Genomic DNA, 18,546 nt, shown 5'->3' with positions numbered 1-18,546 from the left:
TATTGTATCAGGATCATGTATCACGTATCAAGAGCTTGTATCGTAAGTATGGACGTTTATTTGGGCTGTGTCGACTGAATATGCATATCGTGCCAAAGTAAGCGTCCATACTTATAAAATTCATACGTATCGATGTACAAGCGTAGAGATGAGCAGAAATCGCAAACTGCGATTTAATCGCAGCGATTAAATTCGCACCAGATTCCTTTCCATAACAAACTGCGACTTATGATTGAAACATATATCTGCCGATTTTGGATTTTTAGGCAACCAATATTACACCAGTTGCGATTTGCAATCGCAGTGGGCGCACGCGAACGAAAATCACAGCATTGCGATTTTCGTTTGCACCGGTATCGACAATGGCACCGAGAAGTCGAACGAGAGTTGGGAACGAAAAATCGCAATATTGCAGTTCTCGTACGCACCGGCTGGCGGCGGCGCGTCATCAACACGGCAGTGGGCAGTATGAACGAGGAGCTGAACGAAAATCGCAGCTCATCCCAACATTGCGATTGCGATTTTCGTTGGCACCCGGCGGCGCGCGGCATTGGGAGTGGGCACGCCAACGAAGAGCTGCGATTGTGATTTTCGTTCGCAGCTCAACACATCGGCTCAGACTAGATCGCAAATCACATTCGCAATCATGGCCCCGCAATTTTTATGAAGCGTTGGTAATAGGGTTTATATATGTTTATATACATAATATATATGTATAATTTTTTTTAGTTTAAATTTTGGATAATAGTTTTAGATTTATAATATAATTATGGATTTAGAAGGTTAAAAATTCTTGCTTTTCGGTTATGACCTAATTATAGTTACAGTTGTTCTGTGGTAATGATTCAAAGTAAAATAATTCATTCAAGGACAGTTTTGGATTCAAATTATAAAAAATATCTATTTTTATCCTTTATTTACTAGAAGATATAGACGAAAAGAAACAGCCCTTTCTCTTTTATTATATTTTGTTATATGTATATTATATTATAAACATTTTTATAACACATAATATAATATAATTTTCTAAACAATTGTGGATCGGCTGCTATGTTAATTTGAAATATCCTTTACAATCAGTTTTTTCATTTTAGAGAAATTTCAAATATAATAAAATGTGATATTGTCCTTTATTTATCTAAAAGTTCGAAAGTTTGCACTTGATTGCCGTATCAAAAGCCGTCGGCGTCGGCTTCTTTGAGTTACATATAAAGAAAATGTTTTTAAAAGAAAAACAAGGTAAAATAAACAGTTTTTTTTTTCGTTATCTGAATTAAGGTTGGCGGCAACCTTTTTATAATAAATTTTCGTTAGGATCACCTACAGACTGTCTAAAAGCACATTCGAATATTTTGAACATTTTATGTATTTTTTTCCCTGTTAAATTTATTCGGTCTATTCTTAATAAAAAGTTAAAAAGGAAACAAAGTTATTTGTGGTTTGGTTTGGTTTTGATTTTTTGGTAATTGATAAATTTTTGCAAAATTGCAATATGTGTGCAGAGTAAAAATATAATAAAAAACACTTTAAAAGGCATATGGCATCGAAACACCCAACAGTTTCTTTTGTAAAGATTTTATTAAAAAATTATTCCCCTATTTATTCTGTTTTTTCTCAAAAATTTTGGGATTGAGCTTCCCAGTTTACAGCGTACCAATTTAAAAATATCAAAATCGCAATCGCAGGTTACAGTCGCAGCGATTTACAAATCACAATCGCAGTTGAAACTGCGATTGGAAAATCGCAGTTTTGCTCATCTCTACAAGCGTGCGTATCAGTGAATGTGGACGGTATACAACAAATTACCTTGTATCGTCGTATCATGTTCATCAACTCTCATTTATATTATCAGAACGGTCAGTACAGAGTCAGCTGTGATTGAATCATGTCATCGTCCGTGACTGCATACGAGAGTTTGTCGTTGTTCATCCCAAGCATCTTTTAATAATCTATTGTGGTACTCCTGTGAGTGGGATTTCACAAAATTCTTCCTCTGTACGCATCAATCAGTTTTATACACTTTCGTTATCCCAACTCATAGTAAAAGCGTACACTCAGTGCACAGTAGTTACCAAATGCGGCAATCGACATCAATCGCGTCCGAATCCATCAGTGAACTTCGATGCCTTTGATCGGAAATCAGCCTGCTCACGGCGTATCAAGTCAATTGTATCAATAAAACACGTCCAGATAACAGATGATGTGGATCCGATACGCACTGTTAAATGCGCGTCGGGATTGGCATGTGTCAGACATTGCACACAAAGATGTAACAGATCGGTAGCATTCGGCGTTCAGCGATCATGATGTTATGCGGCGACGGATATGATACAGATGCTACATATGTGGACCCGGCCTAACGGGGTGAAATGAGGTATGGACGTTCTGAAAAAAAATTGCTTGTTATTGCTAAATTACGTTACATAAGGAACAAATAGAATTTCATACTTTTAAACCCGATTTTAACCAATGTTTGTACAAATTTTCATCCCTTTTCACTCTCTTAAGCCGGGTCCACATATGTAGCATCTTCGTGTATCATATCTCCCTCGCGTTGCACCAACATGTTTCATGATCGCTAGTTTGGACGCCGAATTAACGCGGTCGTATGGTACACCTTTGTGATACCGTATCTGATATACGGCTCCAATTTTGGCGCGCGTATCTTAACACTGGGTATCGGATACACGTATCACGATCTGTCATTTGACGTGTTTTGATTAATTATGCAACAATACAATTGACTTGATACGCTGTGACCCGTCTTGAGGCGGTTTTTCCATCTCAACAAGGCATTGAGGGTTCGCTGAGAAGAATTGATGAACATGATACGACGATACAAGGTGATTTGTTGTACCGTCCATATACAATGATACGCACGCTTGTACGCTGGTACGTATGAATTTTATAAGTATGGACGCTTACTTTGGCACGATATGCATATTCAGTCGACACAGCCCAAATAAACGTCCATACTTACGATACAAGCTCTTGATACGTGATACATGATCCTGAAGCCGTATCGTCGTTTTATATCGTCGTATCATGTTCATCAATTCTTCTCAGCGAACCCTCATTGCCCCTTTGATGATCGGAGAAAAACCGCCTCAAGACGGGTCACGGCGTATCAAGTCAATTGTATCGTTATACTGTATCAAAACACGTCCAAATGATAGATCGTGATACGTGTATCCGATACGCACTGTTAAACGCGCGTCAAAATTCGGATTGGCATGTATCAGATACGGTATCACAAAGGTGTACCATATGATCGCGTTAATTCGGCGTCGAAACTAGCGATCATGATACATGTTGGTGCAACGCGACGGAGATATGATACACAAAGATGCTACATATGTACATATCATATACAATGATACGCACGCTGATACATGATCCTGAAGCCGTATCGTCGTTTTGTATCGTCGTATCATGTTCATCAATTCTTCTCAGCGAACCCTCAATGCCCCTTTGATGATCGGAGAAAAACCGCCTCAAGACGGGTCACGGCGTATCAAGTCAATTGTATCTTTATACTGTATCAAAACACGTCCAAATGACAGATCGTGATACGTGTATCCGATACGCAGTGTTAAGATACGCGCCAAAATTCGGATTGGCATATATCAGATACTGTATCACAAAGGTGTACCATATGATCGCGTTAATTCGGCGTCCAAACTAGCGATCATGAAACATGTTGGTGCAACGCGACGGAGATATGATACACGAAGATGCTACATATGTGGACCCGGCTTTAGGAGATGAATGTCCAAAATCCACCTGTACAAAATTCCACACTCGTAGGACTGTTAATTTTAACTAACAATTTATTAAAAGGGCAACTATATAAAAAATATAAAAATTATACAGGGTGGCGTCTCTCATACGACTCAGAGGCTCCAAGGAGAACGACGAGTTCGTATTGAAATGAAATTTTGTGAGCATATGTAAGTTAATTCTGAGCACATTTTAAAAATATAGAGAGTTCTACAGGGTTTCCCCAAAAAAAGTTTGGAATACCCCCTTTATTAATTAATTTTTAGATTCTAAGAGAAAAATAAAAGTGAGTTTTATTAGGGAAGTATATGACTGAAATGTAAGGTTTTAGACTTACTTAAGATTTTCTAAAAATGAAGAACAATTTTTAAATTTCAAGAAAAACTACCTAAATTGGAATTTACCCTATTGCACTTTAAATCTAATTAAAACCTGACCCATAAAGTTATACAGGGTGAGGCAAAATTAATGCTGAACATTGGTATAATAACCTGTATATATATATATATATATATATATATATATATATATATATATATATATATATATATATATATATATATATATATATATATATATATATATATATATATATATATATATATATATATATATTCTTTTCTTTGACCTCTCAATATATATTTTATTTAATTTTTTCTTGGCTTTAGGTCAGGTAAAAATGAGAAAAACGGTTTTTTTATATTAAATATTTCATTGACGTTTCGACCTATCAAAATTTATTACTAAAAAAAAATTTATAGTCACATTATGAACGTACTAATTAAAAATAATAGTAATATATATATATATATATATATATATATATATTACTATTATAGTTATCTATATATATAAATCTGACTGTCCTGACTGATACTGACTCATCAACGCCCAGACCAAACCCTTTACCCTAGAAAGCTGAAATTTTGCACAGGGGTTCCTTTTATGATGTTTACGTAAGATAAGAAAGGATTTTTAAAAATTCATCCCCTAAGGGGGTAAAAAGGGGGTGGAATATTACAATATTTTTTATTTAAAAAACGGTCAAGTTTCCGAAAAAACGCTGAAACACGTATATTTTATTTTCTTTTTTTACATATTTTCAGATTTTTAAAAATGTATACAGGGTGTTTCGAAAAATCTGGTCATTGATTAATCACGATCCTGCTTAAAGCGCTTGACGTAAAAAAAAAAAAAAAAGCTGATTTTGGAAAACGGATTGACTTTAGGGTGTAGAGGTTCGATAAGAAGGGATTTTTCGAAACTCGAATTCTAAGGGGGTGAAATCACCCCTCAAATATTAGAATATTTTTTATTTAAAAACCGGTCAAGTTTCCGAAAAAATGCTTAAACGCGTATATTTTATTTTGTTTTTTACATATTTTAAGATTTTTAAAAATGTATACAGGGTGTTTCGAAAAATCTGGTCATTGATTAATCACGATCCTGCTTAAAGCGCTTGACGTAAAAAAACTGATTTTTGGAAAACGGATTGACTTTAGGGTGTAGAGGTTCGATAAGAAGGGATTTTTCGAAACTCGAATTCTAAGGGGGTGAAACCACCCCTCAAATATTAGAATATTTTTATTTAAAAAACGGTCAAGTTTCCGAAAAAACGCTTAAACACGTATAATTTATTTTCTTTTTTTACATATTTTAAGATTTTTTAAAAATGTATACAGGGTGTTTCGAAAAATTGATTAATTGGTCATTGATTAATCACGATTCTGCTTAAAGCGCTTGACGTAAAAAGCTGATTTTTGGAAAACGGATTGACTTTAGGGTGTAGAGGTTCGATAAGAAGGGATTTTTCGAAACTCGAATTCTGAGGGTGTGAAACCACCCCTCAAATATTAGAATATTTTTTATTTAAAAACCGGTGAGTTTTTCGGAAAAATTCTTAAACATGTATATTTTATTTCGTTGTTTTACATATTTTAAGATTTTTTAAAAATTTATACAGGGTGTTTCATAAAATATAACCATTGAGTAATCACGATTCTACTTAAACTGTTTGACTTTTAAAGCTGATTTTTGGCAAACGGATTTACTGTGGGGTGTAGAGGTTCGATAAGGAGGGGTTTTTCGAATTTCAAATTCCAAGCGGATGAAAACGACCCACAAATATTACAATATATGTTATTTAAATACGGCGAGCCTTTCGGGAAAACACTTGGACACGCTAATTGATTTTGTTTTTTACATATTTTGAAATTTTTTAAAAAATCATACAGGGTGTTCCAAACAGTTGGGTAATTGATTAATCACGATTCTGCTTAAACTGCTTGACGTAAAAGCTTATTTTTGGCAAACGGATTTTCGAAAGTCAAATTCCAACGAGATGAAACTACCCCTCAAATATTATACCAAGTTATATAATAATATCGCCATATTGTTTTTTCTCATGCTGACATAAATGTAAGAAAATTTTATCTTAGTTTGTATGATAATGGAAATTCTTGCTTTGCTTGATCATCACCATTACAAATGATTAATCCGACGCGAACGAAGTCGCGGGTACACACTAGTATTTCTATATGTATGCAAAGTTTACGATGGATAAATCAAGTAATATTAAGTGGATGCAAATTATAAATGAATCAGTCAATATAAACTTGTTGCGTAATTATTAGTGAATATATGCGATTAGTGAATAAATTTAGCACTAAAATCATTAAAATAAAGGGTTTAACATAAAAATCATTGGACCGTGATTCTTGACGAGCGGCACTGAATCTCATTCAATTAATCCATACGAAAATGAACTGTATAAACAAAACAGGGCTTGGCAAATGAAGATCGCGCAGTAGTTTAAAAATATGGAGGATTATATGAAAAATCACCTTCGATCGTTTTCTTAGATTTGCTGACGATTATGTACTTGTCAAAATCAAGTTGACGTTGTATTTATACACTATCATAAAATTGGCTCTAGCACTAAAATTGAACAAGAAATAAAAATAAACTCCCTGATTTACTGACATCCCCTTTGACAACCGAATGGTAAGCTGCAAATCTGAATCACATTGGCTTAATTCAATTCTTTCAGTCAATCAAACCAAATGAACTGTATAAACAAATAGCAGAGTACAACCGCAACCAGAATATCGAAAATTTTCAAATGCAAGCAAGAATGCACCACAAATAGTACGACAGGATAATAACAGGAAACAGTACTCTCATCAACCAACCTAGTCGATACCTGTAAATTCTGGTACGAAAAATACACGATTGTATAATGGATTGTCACAAACAAATCAAGCTCAAGACAAAACACGAAAAACAAAAGCAATCTAATTTACGGCAGCCCGTAAAATTGCAGCGGAGTTTTACAGACAAAGCCAGTGCAAAACCGTTTAAAGAATAAATACGACAAGAAAAATAGAACATTCTATCATGAAATCCAAAAAATCACAGTCTGAAAGCGTACAAAAACTTGATTTAACATTACATAACACCAATGGAAAGAAATTCTGACCTGAATGTTATCCAAAAAATCAACACTTCTCGTTAATGATAGATAGATGTAAACAATTCTGAGTCAAGATATAGTTATATTCAGTGTTGTACCAATTTAAATGTGTAAATCTTGTAATTACAGACGACTTTATTGATATGTTTATATGTGTGTGAAACCAATGTTGGATATTGACATAATTAAAGCTAGGCTTTTTTATATTTTTTTCTTCACGTTACCTTATAAAAAAACGATTTCACAAATTTTAAAAATGACAAAATTGTAATAAGTAAACAATCTACGTTCAAGGTAACAAAATAGAATTTTATATATATATATACAATATATATATATATATATATATATATATATATATATATATATATATATATATATATATATATATATATATATATATATATATATATATATATATATATATATTTACATATTATTACAATTTTATCATTTTCATTCTCAAATCTATTTTATAAGGTGGCGTGAGAGAAAAAAAGCAATATAATTTAAAAAGCCTACCAAAAATTGAAGAAAAATAATCTAATATCCAACATTGGTATCACACACATAACATAAACATATCAATAAAGTCGTCACAATTTTTGTAAAGAGACATAACATTTAATGGATTTTACAACACTGAATAATATATCTTACTCAGGTTGTTTACATCTATCCTATCATTAACAGAGTGTTGAATCTTTTGCTAGCAATAGATTCAAGAATTCTCTGTTTGGTGTTATATAGATGTAATTATTTTGTAGTAAGAAGTCAAACTGTGATTTTTGGGATTTCATGCAAAGTTATGGCTGTTTTATTTTTCTTGTCGTATTTATGATCTTTTAGATACTGACTGGTTTGTCCTATATAAACCCACTGCAATTTTTGCAGGGTATTTCGTAAATTAGATTGCTTTTTTGTTTTTCGGTGTTTTTGTCTTGAGCCTTGAAAAATTACTTCGCCAATAAATTGTGTGGATTTGTGACATACATTGAGATTATAACTACCAAGTAGAATGTTTTATTTGTTGTACAGTCCGTTTACATAAAAGGGATAGAAATGTATTTTTTATTGTCCTTATTTATAGGTTTACTATGTTGGTGTGAGTTGTAAAATTTAGAATCTGTTTTTTAAAAATGTTATTAATTATGTCATGTGGGTAGCTATTTAATTTAAGAGCATTCTTAGCTTTAATTATCGCGTTTTGTCGATATTCTGGGTCTGATAAATAATATAAACGATCTCTAGCCCTATAATTACAGATTTTTTTTGGTTTGGTTTGGTTTGGGTTGGTTGTGATGATGAGAATTATAATTTAAATAACGAGAAGACCATGATTTTTTGGTATACCATTCGGTTCTAATGTTTCCATTTATGTGATGTAATGTTAAATCAAGGAAGTTTATTTTATTTTCTTGTTCAATTTCGATGGTAAATTGTAAATTTTTATGATAAGAATTAAATATTGTTAAGATGTTTTCAACTTGATTTTTTGGGACTGCCATTATACAATCGTCAACAAATCTAAAGAAAAACGGTATCGAATAGGTGATTTTTGAGAGTACTGTTTCCTCTAAGTCCTCCATTACTATTTGTGCTACTGCACTTGAAATCGAAGCACCCATTGCGCAACCCTGTATTTGTTTATACAGTTCATTTTCGTATTGAAAAAAAGTTGAATTTAATGTGAGTTCAGTTGCGCTTATAAACTCGTCAAAGGGGATGTCAGTATATTTTTTGATGTTATTCCACTTATTTTTAATGATTTTTAGTGCTAGAGCTATTGGGACATTAGTGTATAAAGATACAACGTCTAGTGAGACAAGTACATAATCTTTTGGAATTTTAAGAGAATCGATAAGATTTATCATATAATTCTACATACCTTTTAAACGACAGCGATCTTCATTTCCAAGCCCACTCCCACGCCTTTTTTTTCTATCGTACGGTATATTCACTAACTGCATTACCTACTAATAATTTATAACAGTTTATATTGACTGATTCATTTATAATTTGCATCCACTTAATATTACTTGATTTATCCATCGTAAACTTTGCATACATATAGAAATATAACGATGGACAACTCTTAATGTGTTAAATTATACCGTACGATCGAAAAAAAAATGGCGTCCGATTGGTTTGGAAATGACAATCGATGACATTCCCCATATAATTTTACATATCAAATGACAGCGATCTTCATTTCATAGCCAACGCTGACGCCGTTTTTTTTTCGATCATACGATATATGGTAAAAGCCATCGATCACCATTTCTAAGGTAACTTAACGCCGTATTTTTACATACAAAATGTGCAAAAAAATTCTATATGAATGAACTCACAATTTTCTATCCACTTTGTACATAAATTAGGATCTCTTGACGCATGAAACTTAAACACATGTACACCTGATTTCCGAGAAATCTCACAATTGTAAAATTGACACTTATTACCAGACATTTTAATAATAATTATCACTAATCACACAGTTGTAATCAAAGACAGTCAAAGGTATATAGTATATTACCATCACAGATTACCATATATTACCCGGCTTTTAAATATCCATTAAAAACAAAAAGCAGTAACGACATATCTAAATCTTCTATCTTTGTCGCATATGGTTCGTTCCTGTATTATTCTGTGATAAGGGAAGGAATAGAGATTTTCTGTGATAAGTGGTAAAGCTAGGTTTTCATATGTACAAATTTGGCAAACTTTCCAGGAAATTCGGTCATATTTTCATTATAAAATTATTTATCATAAACAAATTTATTGTAAAAAAAAAAAATTTGAACGTATATTCAAATTTTAAACGTTTCAATTAATAAATAACGTAAATCAATTTTAAATTAAATTTAAGAAAAAAAAATCAAAATTAATAAAACGTAAATCACTTATGAACAAATCATTATTTTAATTTCAAATTATATTTCGAAGTTATATTACAAGTTATTTACTGTTGTCTTATACAGAGTATATCAAGACAAATGCGAAACTTTAAGGGGTGTATTCTTTGTTATTTGTCAACATTTTTAAAATAAGCTGAAGAGGTTGAAATAAACTATTTCTAATATTCGTTAATTTGACAAAAAACTGGAGCAACGGTATGGAAAAAATGGTTAGATTTGTATATTTAGAACGTTTTTATGACTTGCAATTTTTCCATTAAATTCATTATTTGAAGTTAAAAATAAAATGTAAATCATTATGTATTGGGACCAAAAAAATATTTTAGCAAAGAAGCTGTTCGCCTTAAAAACAGTTTTATTTTCTACTACTGTAAAATATTTTTACAAACGACATATAAAGATAATTGATTGACAAACATGTTTTAAGCTACCCTTCCTAAATCTTCCTTAAAATAAAAAGATTAACAGATGGGAATACATATTATACCGTATGATCGAAAAAAAACGGCGTCCAGTTGGCTGGGAAATGGCAATCGATGACATTTCCCATATAAATTTACATTTAAAATGACAGCGATCTTCATTTCATAGCCATCGCTGACGCCGTTTTTTCGATCATATGGTATATCAAATAAAGTATTATTAGAAAAGCTCACTAGATTGTTTTCTAGTAAAAAAGACCTTATTTTGTCACAACAGGTGACATTTTTTTGTTTTAAATCAAGTAGGTTTTAAAAAAACTACAATAGGTAAAAAAGTTTCTAAACAAATAGAATATCCAAATTAATTTATTTCCAATGACAATAATGTGTAAGTTTGTAATTAAAGTTAGTTAATAAGAATAATAGGTGTAGTATATTTCAACATCATTCACTGGTTTTAAAAACATCAAAAAATATGCATGTGTTTTCATAGTATAAATATGAATTGTTCCTTACGTTAGTTCTTATTGATATAAAAGCAAAAAAGTATAAAAATTAAAAGCTGCAATTTTATTAAAAATATGTTATTCTAACACATATTTTTTTAACTGTAATGTTCTAAATTGATCAAAATATAAATGTTATTTTTTTCCTAGGAAAAATAAAACTTCATAACTTAATTTTCATAAATAAATTTATTTCTATTAAATTTTATAGAGCAATTTGTATTACAGTTTTATTTCACATATTTTGTAATACTGCTTCGGTGCAGTGCCCCATTGCTATCTGTGAGTTCATTTAAACTATGACGACACTACTGATCTAGAAGATAAAAATGTACCTAAGTACCTTAATATTATCATCAAAAATGACTAATTTTGTAAATTATTACCTATAATGGTTAGATGAGTTGTGAATGTAAACTTCTTTACACTGGTTTCTTGAAGTTAGGTGATATTAATTATCTTCGCATCATCATGGGCTCTAATCAACTGTAGAGTATTCGTCAATCAACCTGAAATATGTAATATTATTTACTTTTTATTTACGAAAAATTATCATTTTCTTTTTATGAAAATTTTGAGTTTAAATTTAAATGTGATACATAATAAAAAAATACAAATAAATTTACATCAGTATTTAACATTTTATCATAGGTAATATTCTATATATTATCTGTGATTTTATGCTAAAATGTTTAATTTTGATTACTTACCTATAATATTTAAACGAGTTCCTGATTGTATTATCACGATGTCAAGTTCTAAATCTTGTATTGGTTGTCTAAAACTGTTTGATTTTGCTTAGTTATATTGTATCCTATATTTTATTAAACAAACTCAAAATAATGTTTATAATTACCTTCATCAGCCTTCATATCATTAAAGTTATTATTATCACTTATCATTATCAGTCATTATGTAGTTATTTGTTCATTTGTTGCTCTGTTTGTTGTTTGTTTTCAAAGATCATTTTTGAGGTTAATGTCATATGAAACTTTTCGTAATTAGGGAACTGGTAAATGACGTGTGACGATAAATTAATAAAATAATAATGAACGTATTAAGTTAAATATTTATATATTAATTTAACATATCTATTTCATGTTTATAAATTACATAATTTTAATTTGGTATACCTTTAATTTTATATATTCATAATGAAATGAAATATATTTCGATATAACGTTTGGTAACCACGCAACTGAAGTGCAAGCGACATCTGTGCAAGAGAAGCAAAACCTCCCAAAAAAGTTAGAAAAGAAATCTAAAAATTTCAGATTATTCAAATGTCACTCCATTATTTTTCCAAATTGGAGTGAAATTAGGGTGACAATTTTGACGAATTAGGGTGACAACACGTAAGGAGCCATCTGGATTATGTGTTATCTGTGATTTTACCTAATAATCGACCGTTCCCATACATATCAGCGACCCTGTATCACTTACTGGCGAAAAGTTCTATTATTTCCCTCGATTTTTGAACGAGATCTACGGCACGCTACACAACTATTTTACTGTCTTTTTGATAAATCGCAATAGTGTCACTGTTAATTTAAGTTCTTCCACAAAATTTCCTTCTAGATAAATGATAAATAACATAAAATAAGCTTAGTAAAGACTAACAAATCCACAAAATTTCAAGTCAAATTTAAATGTGTCAAATGAATCGTCATACAGAACTGCAAGGATCCCCACCCTAGGGTCCTCTCTCCGTCTACCATGCATGAATACATGGATAGCATCATAATCGTTCCTTAATATTTTTATTCAAAAGTCAGTCATGTAATGCGACGATCTTTAACGTCAAATTATATCGACATTCATTTAAAATTACGTTTCTTTGTAACTCTTGACAATGTATTTTGACAAGTTTGTAATAGTTTTTATGGCTTAATACAACAAACTTTTATATTTTTGTTTATTTTTTAGCGGTTCCAAAAACATCAATAAATCCCTGGCAGACCATTTTCATAATAGCGTTTTGAAATCGATATTAACAATGATGGACGACATTACCGAAATCAAATCAGCGTCTGGCTTACACTGGATATTTGCCTTGTTACTGAAAGTGACCAGGAGAGACAACGAACAATTCGTTTCCAAAAAATGCGTGTCTCTGTTAAAAGATGTATCAGAGAGTTTAATCAAAAGATTGAATCCCTATCATTTGTTGTTGAGAAGTCGGTATGGTTTGTATGGGATGCCTACAGAACCAGAATTGTTTGATATAGAGCCTCCTCAGTTTGCTAAGGGATCTAGTTCGTCGCATTATACGTTTTCGTCATCTAACGCGGCGGTAAATAATGAAGGATCAACGGCAAATACTTCTGCAACTGAGTATACACCGCAAATACAAATTAATAAAGAAGGTAGGTATTTTTCTATTTATGTTTTTTACAGGACCGATTCACGTAGATTTCTTAAAAAAGCATAAAGCATATTTATAATTCCGTCTAAAAGTTGTCTTAAATATTTTTCACATATTTTAATATTATGCAGTTTTGAAGCACAATACGAAAATGATGGCTAACAATACAGGGTCTAGCAATAGTGCGTCGGGCATCTGTAACTCCTAGAATAAAAAAACTTGTGAATTTTGTTTAAGTGCAGACCTTCAGTATGTATCTTCTAGGATGTATTTCAGGAAAATATTTTAACTTCTATGGGGTCGCTCAAAAAAGTGAGTCCATCGAGATGATTTTTTTTAATGGAACGCCCGGTATATTATTGCATTTTTGGCTTCCCTTTAGATCATGTTACATATATTTTGATAGTTTCAGAGATATTAATAAATAAATAAAAAAAATTATATTTTCAGCCTTTCTTTAAAGAAATATTGAAAATACAAGAACTGTCCTGAAATCAAAATTATATTAGGTATTTACTTTAGATAGTCTGTACTTACTTTTCTATAAATATGATAATCTTAAATCATACAGGATGTTCAAAATTCTACGCCAAAATTTCTAAAATATAAAATAATTTTTCTTCGTTTTTTTTTAATGGAGCACCCTATATATTATTTTTCAGTAGATGGAGAATTAAAAAATGAACATTTTTTGTATTTAGAGTATTTCAAAATATTTAACGGTTTCACGTTTAAGATATTTCCGGTTTTATATTTTATATAGCATTTTCCACAGTAAATTTTTATCAAAGCCACCCAATGATTTTTCTCTTGTATTTTGCTGTTGAAACAGCCATATGAAATAATACTGCGTGTATCTGCGAAATTATTAAAAATCTTAAAATATTTTAAATACAAAAATGTTCATATTTTAATTCTCCATCTAATAAAAAAGTAATATACAGGGCATTCCAATAAAAAAACAAAGAAAAAATATTTTATATATTAGAAAGTTTGGCGTAGAATTTTAAACACCGTGTATGATTTAAGATTACGATATTTATAGCAAAGTAACTATAGACCATCTAAAGTAAATACCTAATATAGTTTTGATTTCAGGACAGTACCTTGTGTTTGTAATAATTTTTTTAAGGAAGCTTGCAAGGTATATTTTTTATTTATTTATTAATATCTCTGAAATTATCGAAACATATTATTATTATTCTACTACTCATATCTTAGGATTGTGTATACTTAACTTAAAGAAATCCAAAAAATCATCCCGATCCACCCACATTTTTTGAGGCACCCTATACAAGTTTTTTTTTATTCTAGGAGCTAAAGATGCCTAACGCACTATTGCCAAACCCTGTATGATGTAGAATGTAGTGAATGTGTTTAGGAGGGGAGTGAATCACTGCGACTTTACAGATCTATTGTCTAGGATATGTACAACCCCAACCCAACCCTGTATGGTATTATTATGGGTGTTAATTTATTTTATTTTTAGAGAACTATGTTCATTTAAGCCCCCTAGGAACATACATATATAGAAGAAAAAATTTAAAAAAAAATAAAAAGTAAAAAGAAAATCGTTTTGCTTGTCGTAAAGGGGGGAACCAAGCTCCACTCCCACAACCGGTTTCTGGGCCTACCCTTCATCAGGTGGGCTGTCCAGGGGCTGGTTCTCACCGATACGGCAAGCAAAACTTCTTCTATATCTACAGACGATGTCGTAAAGTGTCGGTGAGATATTAGTGCATCTCCGTCAAAAGATGGTAAAGAGTTTTTCGGCCCGCTCAAATATATGAAATGAACAAAATTCTTACAGCTTTAGTGTATATTAATAAATAATATTTTCTTGCCTTTAGCTGTGTATTTTTTCTAATTTCGTAAAATCGAAAGTAGAGAAAAATTTAAAAAATAAAAAGTAAAAAAGAAAATTGTTTTGCTTGTCGTAAAGGGGGAACCAAGCTCCACAACCGGTTTCTGGGCCTACCCTTCATCAGGTGGGCTGTCCAGGGGCTGGTTCTCACCGATACGGCAAGCAAAACTTCTTCTATATCTACAGACGATGTCGTAAAGTGTCGGTGAGATATTAGTGCATCTCCCGTCAAAAGATGGTAAAGAGCGTTTTTCGGCCCGCTCAAATATATGAAATGAACAAAATTCTTACAGCTTTAGTGTATATTAATAAATAATATTTTCTTGCCTTTAGCTGTGTATTTTTTCTAATTTCGTAAAATCGAAAGTAGAGAAAAAATTTAAAAAAAATAAAAAGTAAAAAGAAAATTGTTTTGCTTGTCGTAAAGGGGGGAACCAAGCTCCACTCCCACAACCGGTTTCTGGGCCTACCCTTCATCAGGTGGACTGTCCAGGGGCTGGTTCTCACCGATACGGCAAGCAAAACTTCTTCTATATCTACAGACGATGTCGTAAAGTGTCGGTGAGATATTAGTGCATCTCCCGTCAAAAGATGGTAAAGAAACCGGTTGTGGGAGTGGAGCTTGGTTCCCCCCTTTACGACAAGCAAAACAATTTTCTTTTTACTTTTTATTTTTTTTAAATTTTTTCTCTACTTTCGATTTTACGAAATTAGAAAAAATACACAGCTAAAGGCAAGAAAATATTATTTATTAATATACACTAAAGCTGTAAGAATTTTGTTCATTTCATATATTTGAGCGGGCCGAAAACGCTCTTTACCATCTTTGACGGGAGATGCACTAATATCTCACCGACACTTTACGACATCGTCTGTAGATATAGAAGAAGTTTTGCTTGCCGTATCGGTGAGAACCAGCCCCTGGACAGCCCACCTGATGAAGGGTAGGCCCAGAAACCGGTTGTGGGAGTGGAGCTTGGTTCCCCCTTTACGACAAGCAAAACAATTTTCTTTTTACTTTTTATTTTTTTTTAAATTTTTTCTCTACTTTCGATTTTTCGAAATTAGAAAAAATACACAGCTAAAGGCAAGAAAATATTATTTATTAATATACACTAAAGCTGTAAGAATTTTGTTCATTTCATATATTTGAGCGGGCCGAAAACGCTCTTTACCATTTTTGACGGGAGATGCACTAATATCTCACCGACACTTTACGACATCGTCTGTAGATATAGAAGAAGTTTTGCTTGCCGTATCGGTGAGAACCAGCCCCTGACAGCTCCCACCTGATGAAGGGTAGGCCCAGAAACCGGTTGTGGGAGTGGAGCTTGGTTCCCCCTTTACGACAAGCAAAACAATTTTCTTTTTACTTTTTATTTTTATTTTTCTCTACTTTCGATTTTTACGAAATAGAAAAAATACACAGCTAAAGGCAAGAAAATATTATTTATTAATATACACTAAAGCTGTAAGAATTTTGTTCATTTCATATATTTGAGCGGGCCGAAAAACGCTCTTTACCATCTTTGACGGGAGATGCACTAATATCTCACCGACACTTTACGACATCGTCTGTAGATATAGAAGAAGTTTTGCTTGCCGTATCGGTGAGAACCAGCCCCTGGACAGCCCACCTGATGAAGGGTAGGCCCAGAAACCGGTTGTGGGAGTGGAGCTTGGTTCGCCCCTTTACGACAAGCAAAACAATTTTCTTTTTACTTTTTATTTTTTTTTTAATTTTTTCTCTATATATATATATATATATATATATATATATATATATATATATAATAACAATAATAATATAATAAAGTTTGAACTAATGACAAAATCTAATAAGCTAAATATGGCATACCCTGTATATCGCTATCTTAAGATATTCTTTTTTTTTTCAGGAATTAGTCCTAGAGATGTGTTGTCAAACACTGAGACAAAACTCAAATATAAAAACATTGCTTTTCCAAAACTGGTGAAAGGTCTCATTGAGACTGAACCTCTGCATTTTAACTGTATTAACACGAGCGAAGGCACCAGAATTGAAATGGCCGATTCCGTCAACAATAACCTACAAACGGTCTTTCAAAATATCGTCCCCATTTTCACCACTCTGAACCATACCAACGGAACCACAGGAGAGAAGGACAGCAATACGCAACAGTTTGGTCAGAAGTACAAAAAGTTTCAAGCACAATTGAAAGACTTTTCTTTGGATAATCTGGAATTTGCGAAAATCTTTGACGACGACCTTAGTAATAAAATGGGTGAGTTATAAATTCATTTAAGTCTAGTTGGCACAGTCAAAGTATATTTGGGTCAAATACACTTCGATCGTATCAGCCGATTTTAAATCAGATGGTACGATCCAAACCGCGTCGTAAGTGAGACGTGTGCAGCGTTCAAGTATATTTGTTCTAAGTACTCTTTGACCGTGTCAGCTAGTCTTTAGATGTGATACTGTAATATTAACTGTAGCTGATTATATAGTGCCCCCACCAAGTCGAGCACAGACGTACCACCCTTTTCTCGAAGGTATTAGTGGCACTTTTGACCACCCTGTAACTTCGTTGTGGATAAAGCAAGAATATTAATTTTCACTACACTTGAAGACATACTATAGCTGGCTAGGTTACCAAAATATCTAGTAATTATCCCTCATATTTTATGAATTATCGCTTGTCAAATTTCTTTAATTTCGACATTGACTCACTGACAGATCATCAAAATTCCAAGGTACTTCTAGATGTGTCACAAACTCCAATTTAGAATTTTAGGTAGCGTTAAGCTTATAAAAATAAATATAAAATATATAATTAATATATTAATAAAAATACCACGTTTTTGTGCCAAATACAGCACAAAATACATTCATATTCCATCTGAATTATTTAAGATTATTTTTTGACATCTCTCACACTCTTGTTTTTGTGAATAAACACCAAAATAATTGATATTTCTATTTGAATAATAAAAGTATTTTTACATTTACCCTTACATTTGCTTATTTTTTTAATTTTGTCAGAGTTTACTGTTTTGAGTAAAATCTCAAATGAATTGAATAACCTAAAATTCATGAGCTAAACAGATCAGCTGATTTACAACAGCTCGTCTGTTAAATGTAGGTCAAACGTTGACTACTTATTTAATAGAGGGCGCTGATTTTAATTCGGAAAGAAGTGGAAGAAATGTTTCACTTATTCCTGATTTGTTCTGTGT

At 32.0% G+C, this 18,546-nt stretch overlaps 2 protein-coding genes across 2 annotated transcripts in view; one reads left to right on the top strand and one right to left on the bottom strand.

Moving 5' to 3' along the window:
- LOC115885743 (glycogen-binding subunit 76A-like) overlaps positions 1-18,546 on the bottom strand; it is a 426,966-nt gene that overhangs the window by 140,874 nt on the left and 267,546 nt on the right. The gene's annotated exons all lie outside the window — the stretch shown is intronic.
- Positions 1-18,546, top strand: part of LOC115885741 (baculoviral IAP repeat-containing protein 6) — a 105,522-nt gene that overhangs the window by 37,263 nt on the left and 49,713 nt on the right. The window contains exons 10-11 of the mRNA XM_030904748.1: positions 13,028-13,467; positions 17,229-17,594. Coding sequence (XP_030760608.1) covers positions 13,028-13,467; positions 17,229-17,594 — 806 coding nt within the window. The remainder of the gene's footprint in view (positions 1-13,027; positions 13,468-17,228; positions 17,595-18,546) is intronic.

This window comes from Sitophilus oryzae, unplaced genomic scaffold, assembly GCF_002938485.1.
Source record: "Sitophilus oryzae breed Bouriz unplaced genomic scaffold, Soryzae_2.0 scaffold_41_pilon_pilon, whole genome shotgun sequence".
In the NCBI taxonomy this organism is placed as follows: Eukaryota; Metazoa; Arthropoda; class Insecta; order Coleoptera; family Curculionidae; genus Sitophilus; species Sitophilus oryzae.
Note: the sequence above shows the minus strand (reverse complement) of the source record. Positions and strands in the feature narration are given on the sequence as shown.